This window comes from Eufriesea mexicana, unplaced genomic scaffold (genome assembly GCF_001483705.2).
Source record: "Eufriesea mexicana isolate 0111107269 unplaced genomic scaffold, ASM148370v2 scaffold1146, whole genome shotgun sequence".
NCBI classification, from domain to species: Eukaryota; Metazoa; Arthropoda; class Insecta; order Hymenoptera; family Apidae; genus Eufriesea; species Eufriesea mexicana.
Genome location: NW_016909275.1, coordinates 885943 through 903048, shown reverse-complemented (window position 1 = coordinate 903048; position 17106 = coordinate 885943). Strand labels below are relative to the sequence as shown.

Genomic DNA, 17106 nt, shown 5'->3' with positions numbered 1-17106 from the left:
TTTATTGTTATAAATATCATAGTAATAAACATGTATTAGCATTTAAAGATAATTCAAACTGTCAGTTGTTTTCTGATTTAATTTCAAATAAACCTTCGTCAATAAGTGTATTGTAGATAACATTTTCACATTTTTCATCTTTATATAGCTCAACATTAAAAAATTCTTCATCAGTTTCCTAAAACAATCAATTTTATTATTTATTATTAATTATTACACATATATTATATAAATATGTGATTGATCAATAATTAATTACTTTAATTGTAGCTATAATACGTGTATTATATATTTTTTGCAATTGAGATAGTAGTTTATTGTAGTCTGCTGTAGATGCAACCTTTATGTTCCATAATTTACATTTTATTGCTATAGCAGGTATGTCTAGCCATTCCTTTTTTAAAGTATATAGTTGACATCTTTTATGTAAATAAAAGAATCACTTTTATATTAAAATATAATAATATATCAATATTGTAAAGCAGATGAATATGACTTACTGTTGAGAATTTACTTTTCTATATTCGTCGTTCCCATAATCAATATAAAGGAGTTTAACTTCAATATCATCTGAATTTATAATAGGTTCAGATTCTGTTATGAGACATCGATACCAAAGATCATCATGAAATTTTGCGCAACATGGTATATCTGTAAATAAATTTGAAATTATTTCAGTTCATAAGATATATAAATAATTGTTTTCTGAATTCCATTTTTGAAGTAATTATTATTTATAATTGAGTAGTACTTACTAGGAATAAGATTTGTAATCAATGGTTGTTTACATGCATTTTCTTGTAAGTCATTCATCAAAAATTCATATTGCGTATAATATGTATTTAAAATCTAAAATCGATAAAATAGTTAATTACATTCTAAAACTTTAAATAATATAATATAATAAAATATCTACTTATATTAGATAATAATGATAATTTCATTACATACAACAGAATGAGTATTTTCTTTTAATTGGGCATAGAATTCAGTAGGACTAATACTGCAACATAATTCTACTTCAATATAGTTTATGTTTTTTGGTATATCAATAATTTTATAATTCATTGAAAGATTTTCTTTAGAAGCAATGTTTGGAGTTGAAGTAATTATTTCGTCCTTTATTTTACACCACGATAGGTTTTCAATATCAGCAATAGTATCATTTTCATTCTCACTTGTAACATCTTTGTATAGAGGTAACACAGAATTTCCACTAATAATTATATCTTCTATTACGTCATCGTACGAATTAAACATTTCTGATTTTTCTCTAATTACATTTGAAGTATTAGTTACAGATGTACTATTTTCAGATATATCAGTCTCGATATTAGGTTTAATATTCATCTTCCATTTATCGACAAGAAATTCAATTAGGTCACATTTCACATTGCAATATTTGTTTGGTAATATTGACAAAGAAATCTGAAATATTACATGTATATAAAATTCGGAAAAAAGATTTTAATAGATAATTAAAAATAAAATCTAATTATTTCATTAAATTTAAAATATTACAACGTTCTGCTTATTTTATAAATGTTATGACATTATACTACGTTTGCTGATGAAGTTTATTTCTTGAAATATTACTTACAATGAGATGTGTTTCAGTCCTATCTATTATTGTTACTTCACATTCTTGTTCAACCAGTAAACAGTGTATTTTATCTAGGTCTTCTGTTATCCAAATTCCATCCTCGTTTCCCTATTAGAAAAATAAATCGATGCAATAATTTTAGAATATCTGATAGACGATACGTGAAAATTATTTAAGATATTTACTGGATTTAAACCATAGATTAAACATTTTGTGCATTGAATTGGAATATTTTCCAAAGCAACTTTCTTCTTCAAAACTTCAGTCGTACATTCTTCGACATTGCCGTAGTCTACAAATTCCACCTATAATAAGTATATTTCATATTAATGTGAGGTATTGTACACATATAGTTTTATAATTAAATAAATGGTTGAACTTTTACATCAATTATATCATTTTCTCGAATTTTTACTATTTTTCCACGGTACCATTTTTTATTTGCATGATATTGTACAATGCATAAATCTCCTTCAATCCATACACTATCGAAAGATTCATGCTCATAATTATTATACAGCTGTTCTAACTTCATTTCTATATATTGTATTTTTTTCATATCTGAAGAATATAATAAAAATATAGCAATAATTATTATTATACATTAAAAATGTATTAATAAATTGTAGGATTATTTTGAAAACTACATACTCTGGGTTTTAGAATGGATATATAAGAAACCATTTTCATCTAAATATGTCGGTGTTGCAATAAATTTATCTTCCTTTATTGGTTTTACTGGTAGCCAAGCCGACAATTTTGGAAGTGATGGAATGTTATTAAATATTTTTTCCATACTGTCATACTTTGAACTATCGGAATCAAAATCTGAATGATATAACAAATTCTGTGACATCACTTTTGTGATACTTGCTTTAGTAGAATCGTTGTGATCGTCATTGATTTTATACCATGTCACATTCGATTTGTATTTCGTTAATCTTTCTAACTTGTTTACTAATTGTCGTTTTAATTCAATCGCCAGAATTTTATCCCTTTTCTGTGCATATCTAAATATTTTTGCGAGTATGTCAATTAATTTACTAATAAAAAGTAATTATTATATATGCAATATGATTATATTTATATGTAACTATGATTGAAATGTAAAATGTATATTTAAATTATTACATACTCTTTAACGGGTAAAGCTACACCTTTCTCGACTAACATTCTGCTGATGGAATTAATTTCGTGTCTTGTCGGTGTTAATGGACCATCTATTTTTACTTGTTTAATCCATAATTCAACAGGTATCGCAGAATCTTTCACATCTTCGCCTTCCTATAAAATAGTAAACAAAATATATCACAATAAATAATAATCATAACTTGATGATGTTTTGTATCATATGGATCGTTAGTAATACATAATAACCAGTAATATTATTTCAGTTAAATGTAAAGTATTACCCGAATACTTACATTTATCGCGGCATGAAACGTAAAATATCAAATTTAATTTGCATAATGTTTGTATTGGCATAAGTAATAGAATAGTGACATAACGCTTACCAGTTTAGATATGTAGAATTTGCTGTTTTGGTTGTTATTTATAATTTCACGTAATTTCTCGCAAGATAACGATGGCCATGTACAGGACCCTCCACATGGGTATATACCAATTAGTTTTATTTTAAAAACATATCTTGGTATCTTGAAAAACGATGAATGTAATGACTGTATATTATTAATCGAAATAGTTTCTTCAATTCCTATGTCGTACAAAAATACGACTACTTTATCGGTAGACTTAATATCAACGATTTCGCCCCGATAATACATATTGCTCTTTTCAAAATAAACTACACAGACAGAGTTCTTGTTCCAAGAATCTCGTTTCGTGGAATAATACTGGCTATAAAATTTTTGCATTTCCTTCATCATTTGCTGTATGTCACTCTGATCACACGTAGCGTCAGAGACGTAAATGCAATCTGGAGACTGCACTTGGTGTATCAAAACGCATATTTTGAAGGGATCTTCACTCTCTTCTACGCCTTTGTCTTTCTTGTCCAAGTTTATTGGATCATTGTAAAGTTCATCAAATAATTCTATAGGATTAACATTCTTTTTAACCGTGCGTTTTTTGTTTCGGGATTCTGTATCGTAGGAACTGTATAATAAAAGAAAGAAAAAATAAGTATATAGTAATGTACAATAGCATTTTTTAATTTCTTTTTTTTAGTAAACGAATTAAAAATTGTATGGTCAATACTAGTAATATAATATAATAATTAACAAATAAGGGCTGAAAAAGGTGGTAATTAATGTTTTAAATACGTTATACTTGTTTAAAGTATTTACCCAGATTTGATGTGTAATGCCAGACCATTTTCTACCAAGAAATCAGCGACGTTAATTTGATTATCTAGAGTAAACATAGAAACATTGTATGTATTTTCAACTTTGTTGAAAGCGATAATTCTGAAGTTTTTGGTGTTCACTAGAAATTTTTTTAAAAATTCCGTTGTTTCCGGTTCCCACTGATTTTTAATGTTGGATTGTGGCATTATGTTTTTCAACGAAATCTTTATAGCCTAGTGAATAGATTAAAAGTTACTTTAAAAAGAATTACCTTTAGTATTAAAGAATATAAGTATGTAAATTATAAAATAGATTAATTACTTGTGTTCTACAACTCATGTACTTTGTATTGAGGGATCTAATAGCATCGTAACTTAATATCAATGTATATCCTAGGTCTACATAAAACACTTGTACAATATTTTCGGTAACTTCGCATATTATGCCTCTATGCCAAAGTCCGTCAACTCCCCGTGCAGCACAAGGTGAATCTGTGTAAAAGATAACACGTGTAATTAGTTTTTCGACCAATGAAATATTTGATAATACAATATGATGAAAGATTTGAAAAATTGTTTTTTAAAGTGACTTCTCTATCGAGAGTAATTAGATTACATATTTTATAGGGAAATGCATATGTATTGATACCTACATCTTTGTCTAGTGCTAGACTTTCATTTATTTGTAAGTGTGTAATTAATGTTGATAAGATTTGTAAATGGTTAATTGATGTTAATGAAATTTCTAAGTGTGTAATTAAATAAAGAAACTGAATCTCCTCAGGTGTTAAACATTGGATAAAAACAATTTAGATGATCTACCTTTGTAAGGCACAAGGATAGATTCAATAGCAGGTGTATTTCTTTCATAATCCTCTGTCATTTCGTGTATCAATTTGTTGAAGTATGATCTATTCGCGTGTGTCTGTAACAAACATGCATTTAATTTTTTTACATTTCTTACATTCTATTCTTACAGTTTTATATGTATATTTATCAAAGAAAAATATGTATTGGTTATAAAAGAGTATTAGTAAGTATCAACAACTTATTATATAAATAGTAATAATAACCAGTTTCTATTATAGCAGATGTACCTTTTGAATATATATAGAACTAGGAGATTCAACAAACAAAATTTGAACATCCGTGTAAGTGTCTATCTCTAACAGTTCTTTATAGTACTTTCTTGTAGAGTCAGGATTCGTTCTCTGCAAACAAGAGATCCATGATAAAATGTCTTGGATTAGAATTAAAATGCCTGAAGAACAATGAATCGCAATTACCATTAATCTATTTGGCGAAATACAAGTGGCATATTTCATATATGTTAATGAATCTTTCACGGATATTAAACCCGAGTCTTTCGAGGATATTACGTTCAGATCAACGTAATACGTGTCACCGGTTATCATCTTGATACATATCGAAACCATAGAATTTCTAAAACAGATTAATTTAAGTTTTAATGACAATAAAAAATCGTAGCATTAGATTGACGTTCAATGTACTTGAATCGTATATCGATTTAATTCTAAATATATATTAATTTATTCTTAATTTGTTATAATCAGAAAAAATATGCAAGAGTAAAATGATAATCAGAGATAAAGACACAACAACGAAGTGAAAAATATAATAGTGAAAATAAAAATAATGAAAAGGACTCAAAGTACAATAATAAGCAAATAAAATGAAATAAATCTCGAAATCACGAAGAACCTTCGATTGCAATATAACAATTCCAAATGTACAAGTCCTTTGTGAATCTACAATTATACTTACGTATAAACTAGATTTTTAAAAGCTTGAGTGGCGCCAGGGTGCCATTTACCATTATTTGGTACTATGTCAAATAACGAGCACCTAATGCCCATTACTGGTAATATCGCAAATTGCGGCACTATATTTCTCATTCTGATCAAAGGTACATTTTCTTCTTTCATACCGTAGTCGATTAATAACAAACTGTATTTCTCATCGCTATTTGGTTCCGTTTTCTTGTCTATCACACGTGCACGATACCAAGCTTTGTCTTTCGAGTATTGCGCGATGTACAATGCATCTAAGAAGAGAAATTCTTACATATATAAGACCATCCAGAAACGTAGCGATTATAGTGTTACATTATAAAAATATACTAGATTCCCTCTTAATTGTTCCCTTCGAATGGAATTACATCTCTAGCCGAATATTTGAATAATCAATATCGATTAATTAGAAGATATGTGTCAAATATCATTTGTCTCTTTGTAAATAAATTTACGATTCATTTTTTATTATTTATCGTTCACATATAAAATGTACAATATACAACGAACATGTACATAAACGTAATATTCATTGAATGTTTATTTAAACCAGAGTCCAGTAATTTTTATTTGCTTTCTCCATATATAGGTTCATTCTTTGGAGCTGAATCATACCACTGTTTACGCAAGAATTATATCAATGGTAGATGAATTATAATCCGTAGAATATGTCAGTTCTCTACTGAATCTCATAACGAGAAGTGGGATCGAGTAAGAGGGAGTTGGGAGTTGGTATTTCAAGTAAAGGATAAAACGAAGCACGTAATTTCATCAGATAAAAATGAAAAATGAAAATATATATATATATATATAAATATTTATAGCGTTAAATTAAAAATTGAATAGAAATTCCATTAACAAAATGGATACAATGGAACGTTTGAATGGAAATCGTACTTAAAGTGACTTCTGTTGGTATTGTTCCTGTAGTGTTAGCCAGAGTTGCCAGTTCCTTTGTAAGATTCGATAGTTTGTGCTGATTTTGCATCAATTGAACATAGAAACAAGAGGGGTCCACAACATGAGTGACGTGAACTATTTCCGAGAACCCTTGAAAAAAAAGGAAATAGGAGTTACATTGCGCTAAATGCTTCGAATCGATCAAATTTATCTTCCATTTTTAACATACGAAGGTAAAACGATGGCAACGTAAATTCGATAAAAAAGGTAAAGCTTTTTATTCGAAGAAAAGATTCGAGTGTCAACATTAGAACTACCAACTTCTACTAATTAATACTAATTAAAATAATTAAAATAATTAAAATAATTTGACAAAAATAACAAAAGTATATATATATATATATACACAACTTTCAACATCCTTTCGGCAATTAAGAATAAAAAGTCTGCAATTAATTATTTTGGCTGGTTTCGCAGTTCCAGTGTCGACAGTCTAGTTCAAGATGAATAATTTTCAACTTATTACTTATTCCCAAAGATTAACTACAACCACTGCACAAGGGCATTTGGAGGGAGCGATATCTATCGGCAGAAAAGAAATGGAACTTACCAACAGCAGGAAAATTATTGTCTTTCCGGGGATGTCTCGCCACCGACTTTTTCTCCGCCTTGACACGCTCTACGGAAGATGAAGATGTTTTTATCAACCAACTATCTATTTTACGATATAATTTATTTCTTAACGCGGAAGATCGATGTGGAAAAATGAACGTTACGCGAGGTGGTGATCTCTTCTGTCAGTGGTTCTATCTCATAGCTGTCCGGCAACATGTCTGTCCGTTGCAAGCTGAAGAACGAAGTTTCCGGTATGTGCACGTGGCAATGCTCTTCTATGGCCTCGATGATGCTGTTGTCGATGTCGTATCTGCAAAAAAGTTCCAAAAAGTTCGTCTCACTTTAGAAATTCTGCAGGAAAATTACGACAGTTGTACAGTGTTTGATATAGCTGCTTCCATCATGTAACTCGTTGCAGTTCTGTAGGTAAACAGGAGACTATAAGACAACAAAATTGTCTGTAATTCGACTGCATCTCAATTTCCAAATTTTATACCAAATTTGCCAAAACTTGAACCGAATCACTCCGGCTACTATGTGTTCGATAGAACTCGATTACTTTCCAATTAAAGAAGTTGAAGATCGCCATCTAAGGCAGTGTTCAAACACCCAAATATCGAAATGCACGCGTTTCTCTGGAAACTGGAAGTTCCACGAGAATTTCGTGCAAATTGGAACGCACGAACCTAATGGGATATTAAAAGGAAAAAAGAAAAGAGAGAAAGAGAGGTATCCAGATTTCATTCGAATTATCGGGTACAAGCTTCGAGGGCGAGGACCGAGAGAGCGATTTGCTTTAGTTCATCGAAACCCGAGGAGAAAATAAAATGCGACGTTCATCCGTGGTGGTTAAAACAAAAAAAGAAAAAAAAAAGGAGGAGAAAGAAGAAAAAAAAAAAAGAGATGGAGGAGGAGGGATATTCCGAAGCCGCTTTAAAACGCAACCAGTAGGTACATTTCGCTTTAATTAATTACTCTTACACCTCGAGTGCTCTCTCCGTTCTCTCCACCCTCTAACTCCGTTCGCCATCTCTGTCCTTCATTCTCTCTCCGTTTGGACATCTGTAAGCTGCTTACGAATATAAACGACAGAGGATTTGTCCGACTCTGCACCATCGTCGGTGTCGAGGAAAATAAATCGTTCAATATGCACCGGAGATTTTGATTTATCAAAAGCTTCCGGGATTTCGCTGTGCCGAAAAATCTCTGTTGCTCCGCGCAGGGGGGGTTGCGCGAGGGTTCCGGGAAGATTGTTAAGGGATCCGATTTTGTTGTTCGATCGTCTTAACGCCGGGATCGGGATAAATATCGCGCTGATCGATGACGACACGATTGGAAACGGAACGGAAACGAGCGTTGAACGAGCTCTGCTTTTTCTTATTTTCTTTCCGGCATGATCGATCGTCGTTGAGACAATAGCGTCGGTAATCGAGGTGAACGAAAGTGGATTTGCGGCCACTGATGTGATTATTATAATCGGTACAAGTAACTCCGATGAAGTAGAATGGAAATCTAGATTTTCATATTTTCCCACCTCCCTTCGAGGATTTTACGTTTTATCCAGCGCTGATTAGAGTGACTGTTTATTGTCAATGGGGAGTCGGGGAGAGATAGGGAATGAGAAATAGGGAGAAGATCAATGGGTAGTTTGAAAATTATTCGACACGTTCACTGATAAATGTATCTTGATAAATGTTTCGTAAAATTAATATTGAATAATGATATTAAATTGAATTATACTACGAATTGTAGTTATTTGATTATACTATAATAACGTGTTAATCGTTAGTGGCTAACAAAGTTTGGACGTAGAGATCAATGATGATCACCAGTGACCGCCATTATGGTGAACGTGTCGAAAACCATTTAAAAATTATTCAAAGCAATTTTTACCTTTACTTTTTGAACTAGAAGTATTTTTATTTTTCTTGGGACCAGTATTAATTATTATCATTCAAATGAAAAGTGGAAAGACAGAAGTTTGAACAACCATTTAAAAAACATAAAAAATTACTGGTCGCCAGTGACCGTCATTATGGTGAACGTGTCGAGAACCATTTAAAAATTATTCAAAGTAACTTTTATTTTAAAAAATTAAGGGGTATTTTTATTTTTACCTTTTGAACTAGGTGTATCTTTATTTTTCCTGGGACCAGTATTAATTATTATCATTCAAATGAAAAATGAAAAGAGGGAAGTTTGAAGAACCATTTAAAAATCATTAAAAATGACTTATTTTGTTGTCTAGACAGGATTAATTAATTATCATTGTACCAATGAAAAATGAAAAGTAGAGTGAAGATGAAGAACCATGTGAGGATTATTTAAGAATCGTTTAAGAGTCATCTAGAGTAATCTAATTTTCTATTTAGACAAGAATTAGTATTTTTGTTTTGTATTATTATACAAACGAATTTGTAGCACAGACTACATAGTCACAATTAAAGGGGTTGGCTTTTTGGGCAAAAACCGGTGCAATTACCGTGAAAGGGCCGATGTTGTACGATTCGGAGGAAGCAGACTTGGAAGTAAAATGAATTTCAATTTTCTGCATCTTGCGTGTTCCTCTGGCAACGATACCCGTTCTCTTTCCAAAGCTGCTTCCAGCTTCCTAGTGTACCAACAATTTTCAGAGATATTACTGTTAATTAAGGACTGAAAAACCGATTCTTCCGTTTTCCTGATTCTCTCTCTCTCTCTCTCTCTCTTTCTGGTCTTTTTTCGACTTAAAGTGCACGACAACGAACGTTGTAAACGAAATCGTGTAAGAAATAGAAATATTTAAGTAAACATCGAAGAATCAAAAATCTTTGAGAAAAATCGTAATTACACTGCAAAAGGAATTGTCAAAAATATTTCGAGTAATCGATTATTTGACGAACTTCACGGGTTTATGGGTCTGAACTATTTCCAGTCGAAATTTTTCATTTTGTTATAAACTTTTTAAAAGACATTAAGAATCTTCGTCGTTTCTTCGAGATGTCTAAGGAATAAAATATTGCTTACTTGATCTCCTGTTCGTCTGGTACAATATTTTGTATCAAATGACAAGGGATGTCGACCAGAGTCTGTAATTTTCGTATCACCTGTCGAATATCCACTTTGTCGAAATTTTCTGTGAGGGATGTGGATATCTGAAACAGATTTCGAGGGTACCAATCGATCACTCGATTTTACTACATTTATAATATTACTATACTAACTTAATATCATTCTAATACCTATATATTTCATTATAAATTTGTCCAAAATAAGCGTAATAAATATTTTTGTTAATAATACGAAATAACAAATAGTCTTCGTTATTATCAAAAATTATTTCCGAATTTTGTGCACGTTTAAATCACGCACGTGAATGAAAATTTGTCAAAAATATACTAAAGATCTTTGCTATGAATTTGTCAAAAAGAAAGTTATAAGTAAATGTAACATATATCGTAATAAAAATATATTTTGTTGGATCATGTTCGGCGAGGAAATTTTTTAACACCTTCTTTCTTCAAAATCACATAATCTCATAATCGAAATTCCATACTAATCGCGGAAAATCTCATTACGAGTGCAGATATTCCCGTTTATTGCGCACAGGTCAAACACAGTATGAATAAAAGCGACAAAACTTCCCCGTGGACCTAATAATTATACCAATCAAGTTGAAATTGCGGATGCAATAATGCATTGCCTAAAAACATAGATATAATTGAACCTAGAGAATAGAATGTACAAAACGTGATACCAATTGGAAACTGAAAAATAGGAAATACTTGGAGCAAATTGGAATTTGAAAATTGAATAAAGTACACGTTGTATCATAATGTATAATACACGTATAGGAGATGGAATTTAGGTTTGGGGTAGATACCACTCCAAATATTTTGTCTTCAAGAGAGAGGTTCATTAAGTACAATAGTTAATTCGATGCACTAGAGCGGAGCGCTTTTTACGAACTGTGTTGTCTCTTGTGGTTCCTGATGATAGGCTGGTGTCCTATGGTGTTGGCCAGGTGGTATCCCCGTGGTCGTCGTTATTGATAGGGTAGCAGGTAGAAGGATGACAAGGAAAGGAAGGGATGCGTTTCGTCCTGGGCCTGCTAGTGGACTCATTATAGTAAGGCTTTCTTCTAGCAAGCCCTGCCTTACAAGGAGAGTGCAAGTCCTTCGGGTCACCGATTTAGTTGGAACTTTGCAGGTTTGTAGATATTGTCATGCAGTTTCAGAAAATATATCATTATAGCGGTGACTGCTCAAAAGCTTTTGAGATATTTACGATTAAAATATTATTACTCCCTTAATTACAGCTTTATTTTCAGTAGTTTTTAATCGGAGTTGTAGCCTGACGGTAATAGTCGAGAATTTCTATGCTCGAAGACCGGGGTTCGATTCCGGTTCATGGTTAGTATTTTTTTTTCAATCTATTTTTTATTTTGTATTAATTTTTCGCCTATGAAAACATTGTGAATAAACAATTGTAAATAAAATTTCTTAATAAAGGAATTTATTTTTTCCCTCCCTTATGCCAGTATATATTTACTACTTAATAATAAGAATATTATGCAGGAAAAACACATTTTTATAGCAATCCTATCTACTAGTAACTAATTATTAAATTAAACATTGCATAAGAATGTTGCCTATAATTCCAACTTTGCTGCACAGCTATAAATGTTCACGAATTAATTACAAAAGCTTGGAAATTTATTAATTTTCTGCTGCCGAATTAATTTATTAAGGTGTATCATAAGCGCTTAACCAGAAGTGGTATCTAGTTCGAATAAAAATTTTACCGACTGCGATCAGCGCCATCTATGATTTGGGCTCAAAAATCGAAAAAGTAATAGGAATATAGAATAAGCAAGGAGGTCGTCGAAGGGCTGGTCACGTGGTAGACGAGGACAGAGAGGGGATAGAAAAGGATAAAATGGCTCCGGCAGTGAAAAATTATTAATTACTCAATTTCTGTAATTAATTTATGAACTTTTATAATTTCATTGCAAAGCTGGAACTTCAGGCTACATTCTTATATAATTTTCGTAAAGAATTTAACTCTAAATTGTTAGTTATTAATTTTTGTTTTATAGCGTCTATGATTTCGTAACGGCGACCATCACGATCTTCCGTGAAAATATTTTCAGTGGAAAATTCACTAATTACTCAATATCTGTGATTAATTTATGAACTTTTATAATTGCGTCGTAAAGGCAGACCCTTTAAGAACTTTCCAATATATTTTTCCATATAAATTTGTCCCTAATTAATTAATTATTAATTATTATTCTATGCAGTGTTTGAATTGTTGTCGAAGACGCCATTGGTTTTTCATTAATTACTATCCTGAACGCAATTAATTTATGAAACTTTAAGCACTCGTTAGAAAAACAATGTTCTTGCGAATCTTCTCATATAACTTTTGATCACATTTTGCTTCTAATTTCGTTTAGTATTAAATATTTTCACGGAAGATCGTGATGGTCGCCGTTACGAAATCATAGACGCTATAAAACAAAAATTAATAACTAACAATTTAGAGTTAAATTCTTTACGAAAATTATATAAGAATGTAGCCTGAAGTTCCAGCTTTGCAATGAAATTATAAAAGTTCATAAATTAATTACAGAAATTGAGTAATTAATAATTTTTCACTGCCGGAGCCATTTTATCCTTTTCTATCCCCTCTCTGTCCTCGTCTACCACGTGACCAGCCCTTCGACGACCTCCTTGCTTATTCTATATTCCTATTACTTTTTCGATTTTTGAGCCCAAATCATAGATGGCGCTGATCGCAGTCGGTAAAATTTTTATTCGAACTAGATACCACTTCTGGTTAAGCGCTTATGATACACCTTAATAAATTAATTCGGCAGCAGAAAATTAATAAATTTCCAAGCTTTTGTAATTAATTCGTGAACATTTATAGCTGTGCAGCAAAGTTGGAATTATAGGCAACATTCTTATGCAATGTTTAATTTAATAATTAGTTACTAGTAGATAGGATTGCTATAAAAAAGTGTTTTTCTTGCATAATATTCTTATTATTAAGTAGTAAATATATACTGGCATAAGAGAGGGAAAAAATAAATTCTTTTATTAAGAAATTTTATTTACAATTGTTTATTCATAATGTTTTCATAGGCGAAAAATTAATACAAAATAAAAAATAGATTGAAAAAAAACTACTAACCATGAACCGGAATCGAACCCCGGTCTTCGAACATAGAAATTCTCGACTATCACCGTCAGGCTACAACTCCTATTAAAAACTACTGAAAATAAAGCTGTAATTAAGGGAGTAATAATACTTTAATCGTAAATATCTCAAAAGCTTTTGAGCAGTCACCGCTATAATGATATATTTTCTAAAACTGCATGACGATAGCTACAAACCTGCAAAGTTTCAACTAAATCGGTGACCCGAAGGACTTGCACTCTCCTTGTTAGATAGGGATACCTAGGTGGCATAGAAACTTCTATTTAACATGTTAAGTGCCACGCCGGTCCCCAGGGTCCGGCGCTAGACTTTCCGTTCGGGCCCGGCCGGTCCCTCAGGGACCGGTCCAACCTAGGATCAAAAGGTGCAAACTTTTGGTGTTAAATTTTTCGCCATCTTCGGACCTAACGTTTGGACATTCCTGTTATAACAATTGGTACAGTATTTCCGAGTTTTGTGAATACTTCGCCCGCTGCTGGGCCTGTCAGTCTGGGCCTGAATGGAACGGCAAGCAAAACAAGCTGGCCACTTAACGTATTAAGGGACGTTGAGAATTCACCGAGGACTTGCGGGAAAAAATTTTATGCTTTTTAGTACTTATATCTGTCACATATATATCATATTTCTATTATACTTAAACATACATTTCCTTCGTTCGTTTCATTCTTAATAGTAGACAGGAAGACTTCAAATTTGATAATTTATTACTAATTTTCAGAGAGTTAAAAATTTAGTTAATTTTTACTACTTATTCCTGTTTAAAATATTTGTAAAATTGAACGCAGATTTTTCTTTTTTCGATGACTGACAGAAAAGTTGGAAATTTTGTAATTCTTACCACAAGTGCAGACTGAAGTCGTTCCTCGTGTTTGTTCAGTTGCGTTAAAATCTCTTCGATGTTCTTGCCCTGGGCATTCTGATGCTCCCGCAACGAGTTAATGATCCTTCTCTCCGTGTTCTGAAGAACACCGTGCAAATAGGTGAAATGCTGTGTGACGATCATCTCCATATTATCGACATTTTGATTTAGTCCTAGATCTTGCGTCGATAAATGCTGCAATCTCTGAAAAATAAAGGTAAAAGCATTATATTACTATTAATATCAGTGAAATTAATATAAGCGAAATTTCATCGATCCTCAACTAGTATCGCCAGTTCACACGTCTAGTTTATTAGCTAAACTGATTGATTTCAGAACACGGAAAAATGAAATTTATTTCAATTATAAAAATTTCAGTATCGACCGAGTGTTTTGGTTCTAAAATTTTAAAAAATTCAGAAAACTGATCACTTTGATCCATGGAATGGCTTATCCAATATTTCCAGGATAATCAGAACCACCACAGGGTTCTCTAAGAATCGAATGACGAAGACTTTTCGATCCCAGGATCGAAAGGAAGACCATTAAGAAGCAAATACTCGTGCACTCGAGTTCAAGGTGCAAGTATCAAAGAAAATTTCGCAAGAATCGAATAATAAGGAATCCTTGACACCCTTCTCGATGTCAAGACCGGAACAAAGGCCACCCTGACGGGAACCAAAGACTCGTTTACTCAAATTCAAAGTCCGGCCATAAAGGAGCATACTAATTGCTGAAAAAGTACACAGCGAGAACTTGCGTGGAAGGATCGTCTAAGAGGAGACCTTACAATCGGGCATCAAAGTTCCGGGCTTCGAGCAGACGACTTTAAAAAAGTCTCCCTTAAAGAATTTCAATTTCTTCGCTCAACCGCCATAAAGTTTCCCAATAAACCCCTGAATAAGCTGCCGTAAAATTTGGAAAACCGAGCCTGGGCCATTAAATTCGGTGGTATTAAAGGTTCAGAACAGGCCAGCATCTGGCATCCCGACAAGAGTCGTTGGCAGACATAGCAGATCTGTCGATACAGGGAATTCTACGATTTAACTGGACCACTGTCACCGGACCATGGCGAAGGATTCAATAAAACGTCACCGTGTTCGTCCAAGTCAGACGACCAGGTACTCGATGGTGAGCCGAAATAAAAATAGAGAAATCGCTTCATAACGTGCTCCCGTGGAATTATACGAGCCTGATGCAATACGCTGATTGATATTCGACCGGTCGTTTGGGTTCGCGTGTTAAGAAATCGAGACATCTTTGGCAACCGAGTGAAACGGCCCTCGAGTACCCTCGAGCCAAGAATTCGTTGATTGCGGATGCTTGGAGTTCGTAAATCGTGCTCCAGGCATTTAGGTGTGATTCTTAGCGAAGAGAAGAGTTTGGAGTTCGGTACTGACAGTTCCACTCCTTGGTACCATTCGAATCGAAAATATTCTTGGTACACGGGGTCTTGAGAGGCGACCCTTAGTCGCCATTTAACCCTTTGCACTCGAGAGGTGAGCTTCAGTCACCATTTCATAAAATTTGCAAAATCGATATTAATTAATATGTTAAATTTAACGTAACGTAACGGAGTGTGCGAGGTATCGAAATCAAATAATTCTACAATTCTATTATTATACAATTTCTTATTTACTGCTCAAAAAAGTATCGTCAGTTTTTTAGTAGAGAATCTTTGAATTTCTACTCCTCTCTAGCCAAAAAATCGTCGAGTGCAAAGGGTTAATCGGATTCTAAAGATGGATATTAATTAATATATCAAATTTAAAATTACTCAACGATGCATGTAATGTCGAAGTAAAATAATTCTTCGTCTTAATTTGTATACTGTTTATTATTTAATGGTTTAAAAATATCGTCGACTTTATGGCAGAATGTCTTCGAATTAATTTTAACATTCTCTCAAGATCGCAATTGTTGTATTTCTGTGATCATAGGAAAGGACAAATTCGAAACGAGATATTTAATTTAATATTTGATATATTTAATATGTTGATAATTCGAGATATCTGGTAAGAAGAGTATCGGTATGAGAGTTTTATTTAATGGCGCCAATTATGGGGTGATATGAATTTTATTCACCTGTGTCAATTTTGTAGATGGAATAATATAATTGAAACGAGAAATTTCATTTAATATTTAATACAGTCAATATGGTATTAGCGATGTTGATAAGATGGGGTGTCTCATGGTAGAATTACAGGTATTAGAATTTTATTCAATGGTGTCCATTGTCGGAAAGCCTATAATATATAAAAATATTTTGACATGTAGGTATCATAGAAATTTATCCCATAGAGGTGAAAATGAAGATTTAATTTATAAAACTTGTATAAATTATCAAATTTGTTATTAATAACAAATTAATATTGTTAATAATAAATTGTTCACAACGTAAATTTACAATAAAAGTGAAAAAAATTCATAAATTATTGGCAAATTACTTGAACTTATAATGTATTTATGTTAAAATGTATCTATAATTTACAAAAAGTTTATAAATTATTACACCCATTATTAAAAACAAATTAATATTGTTAATAACAAATTGTCGGCAATGTAAATTTATAATAAATGTAAAAAAATTAATCAATTATAGGCTATTAACGCGGAAAAATAATAATTAAAGGAATTGTAAAGTTAGAAAATTTCCGATCGGGGTGGGGGATTCGGCCGATCGGAGGCTATATAAGGAGCGTCGCGTCGCAGCAGAACTCATTTGTCGGTTTGACTTCGGAAGTGTAACATCTAAATTTTCTGAGTGCGCGAAAGGGTGGGGGTCCGAAGTGAGGTTGGGGTTGGCTAC

General features: G+C 32.3%; 1 protein-coding gene across 1 annotated transcript; it reads right to left on the bottom strand.

Moving 5' to 3' along the window:
• Positions 1-61: 61 nt before the first annotated feature.
• qin (tudor domain-containing protein qin) lies at positions 62-14442 on the bottom strand. Its single transcript, XM_017900217.1, has 22 exons — positions 14277-14442; positions 10241-10368; positions 7396-7544; positions 7230-7298; positions 6617-6769; positions 5694-5973; positions 5195-5351; positions 5006-5119; positions 4731-4833; positions 4231-4400; positions 3910-4142; positions 3118-3718; positions 2739-2887; positions 2255-2613; positions 1989-2164; positions 1789-1908; positions 1601-1711; positions 952-1428; positions 756-849; positions 501-651; positions 260-419; positions 62-178 (listed from the first exon to the last, which is right to left on the bottom strand). Exons 1-22 carry the CDS (start codon positions 14439-14441, stop codon positions 62-64), a joined length of 4236 nt encoding a protein of 1411 aa, XP_017755706.1. The 5' UTR covers position 14442.
• Between the last annotated feature and the right edge of the window lie 2664 nt (positions 14443-17106).

Coding starts and splice junctions, on each gene's coding strand:
- qin (XM_017900217.1), bottom strand. CDS start 14,441: ATGATCGTCACACAGCATTTCACCTATTTGCACGGTGTTCTTCAGAAC. Junction 7,299..7,395: donor AGAAGAGATCACCACCTCGC/GTAACGTTCATT, acceptor CATCTTCCGTAG/AGCGTGTCAAGGCGGAGAAA. Junction 3,719..3,909: donor GCATTACACATCAAATCTGG/GTAAATACTTTA, acceptor TTTATTATACAG/TTCCTACGATACAGAATCCC.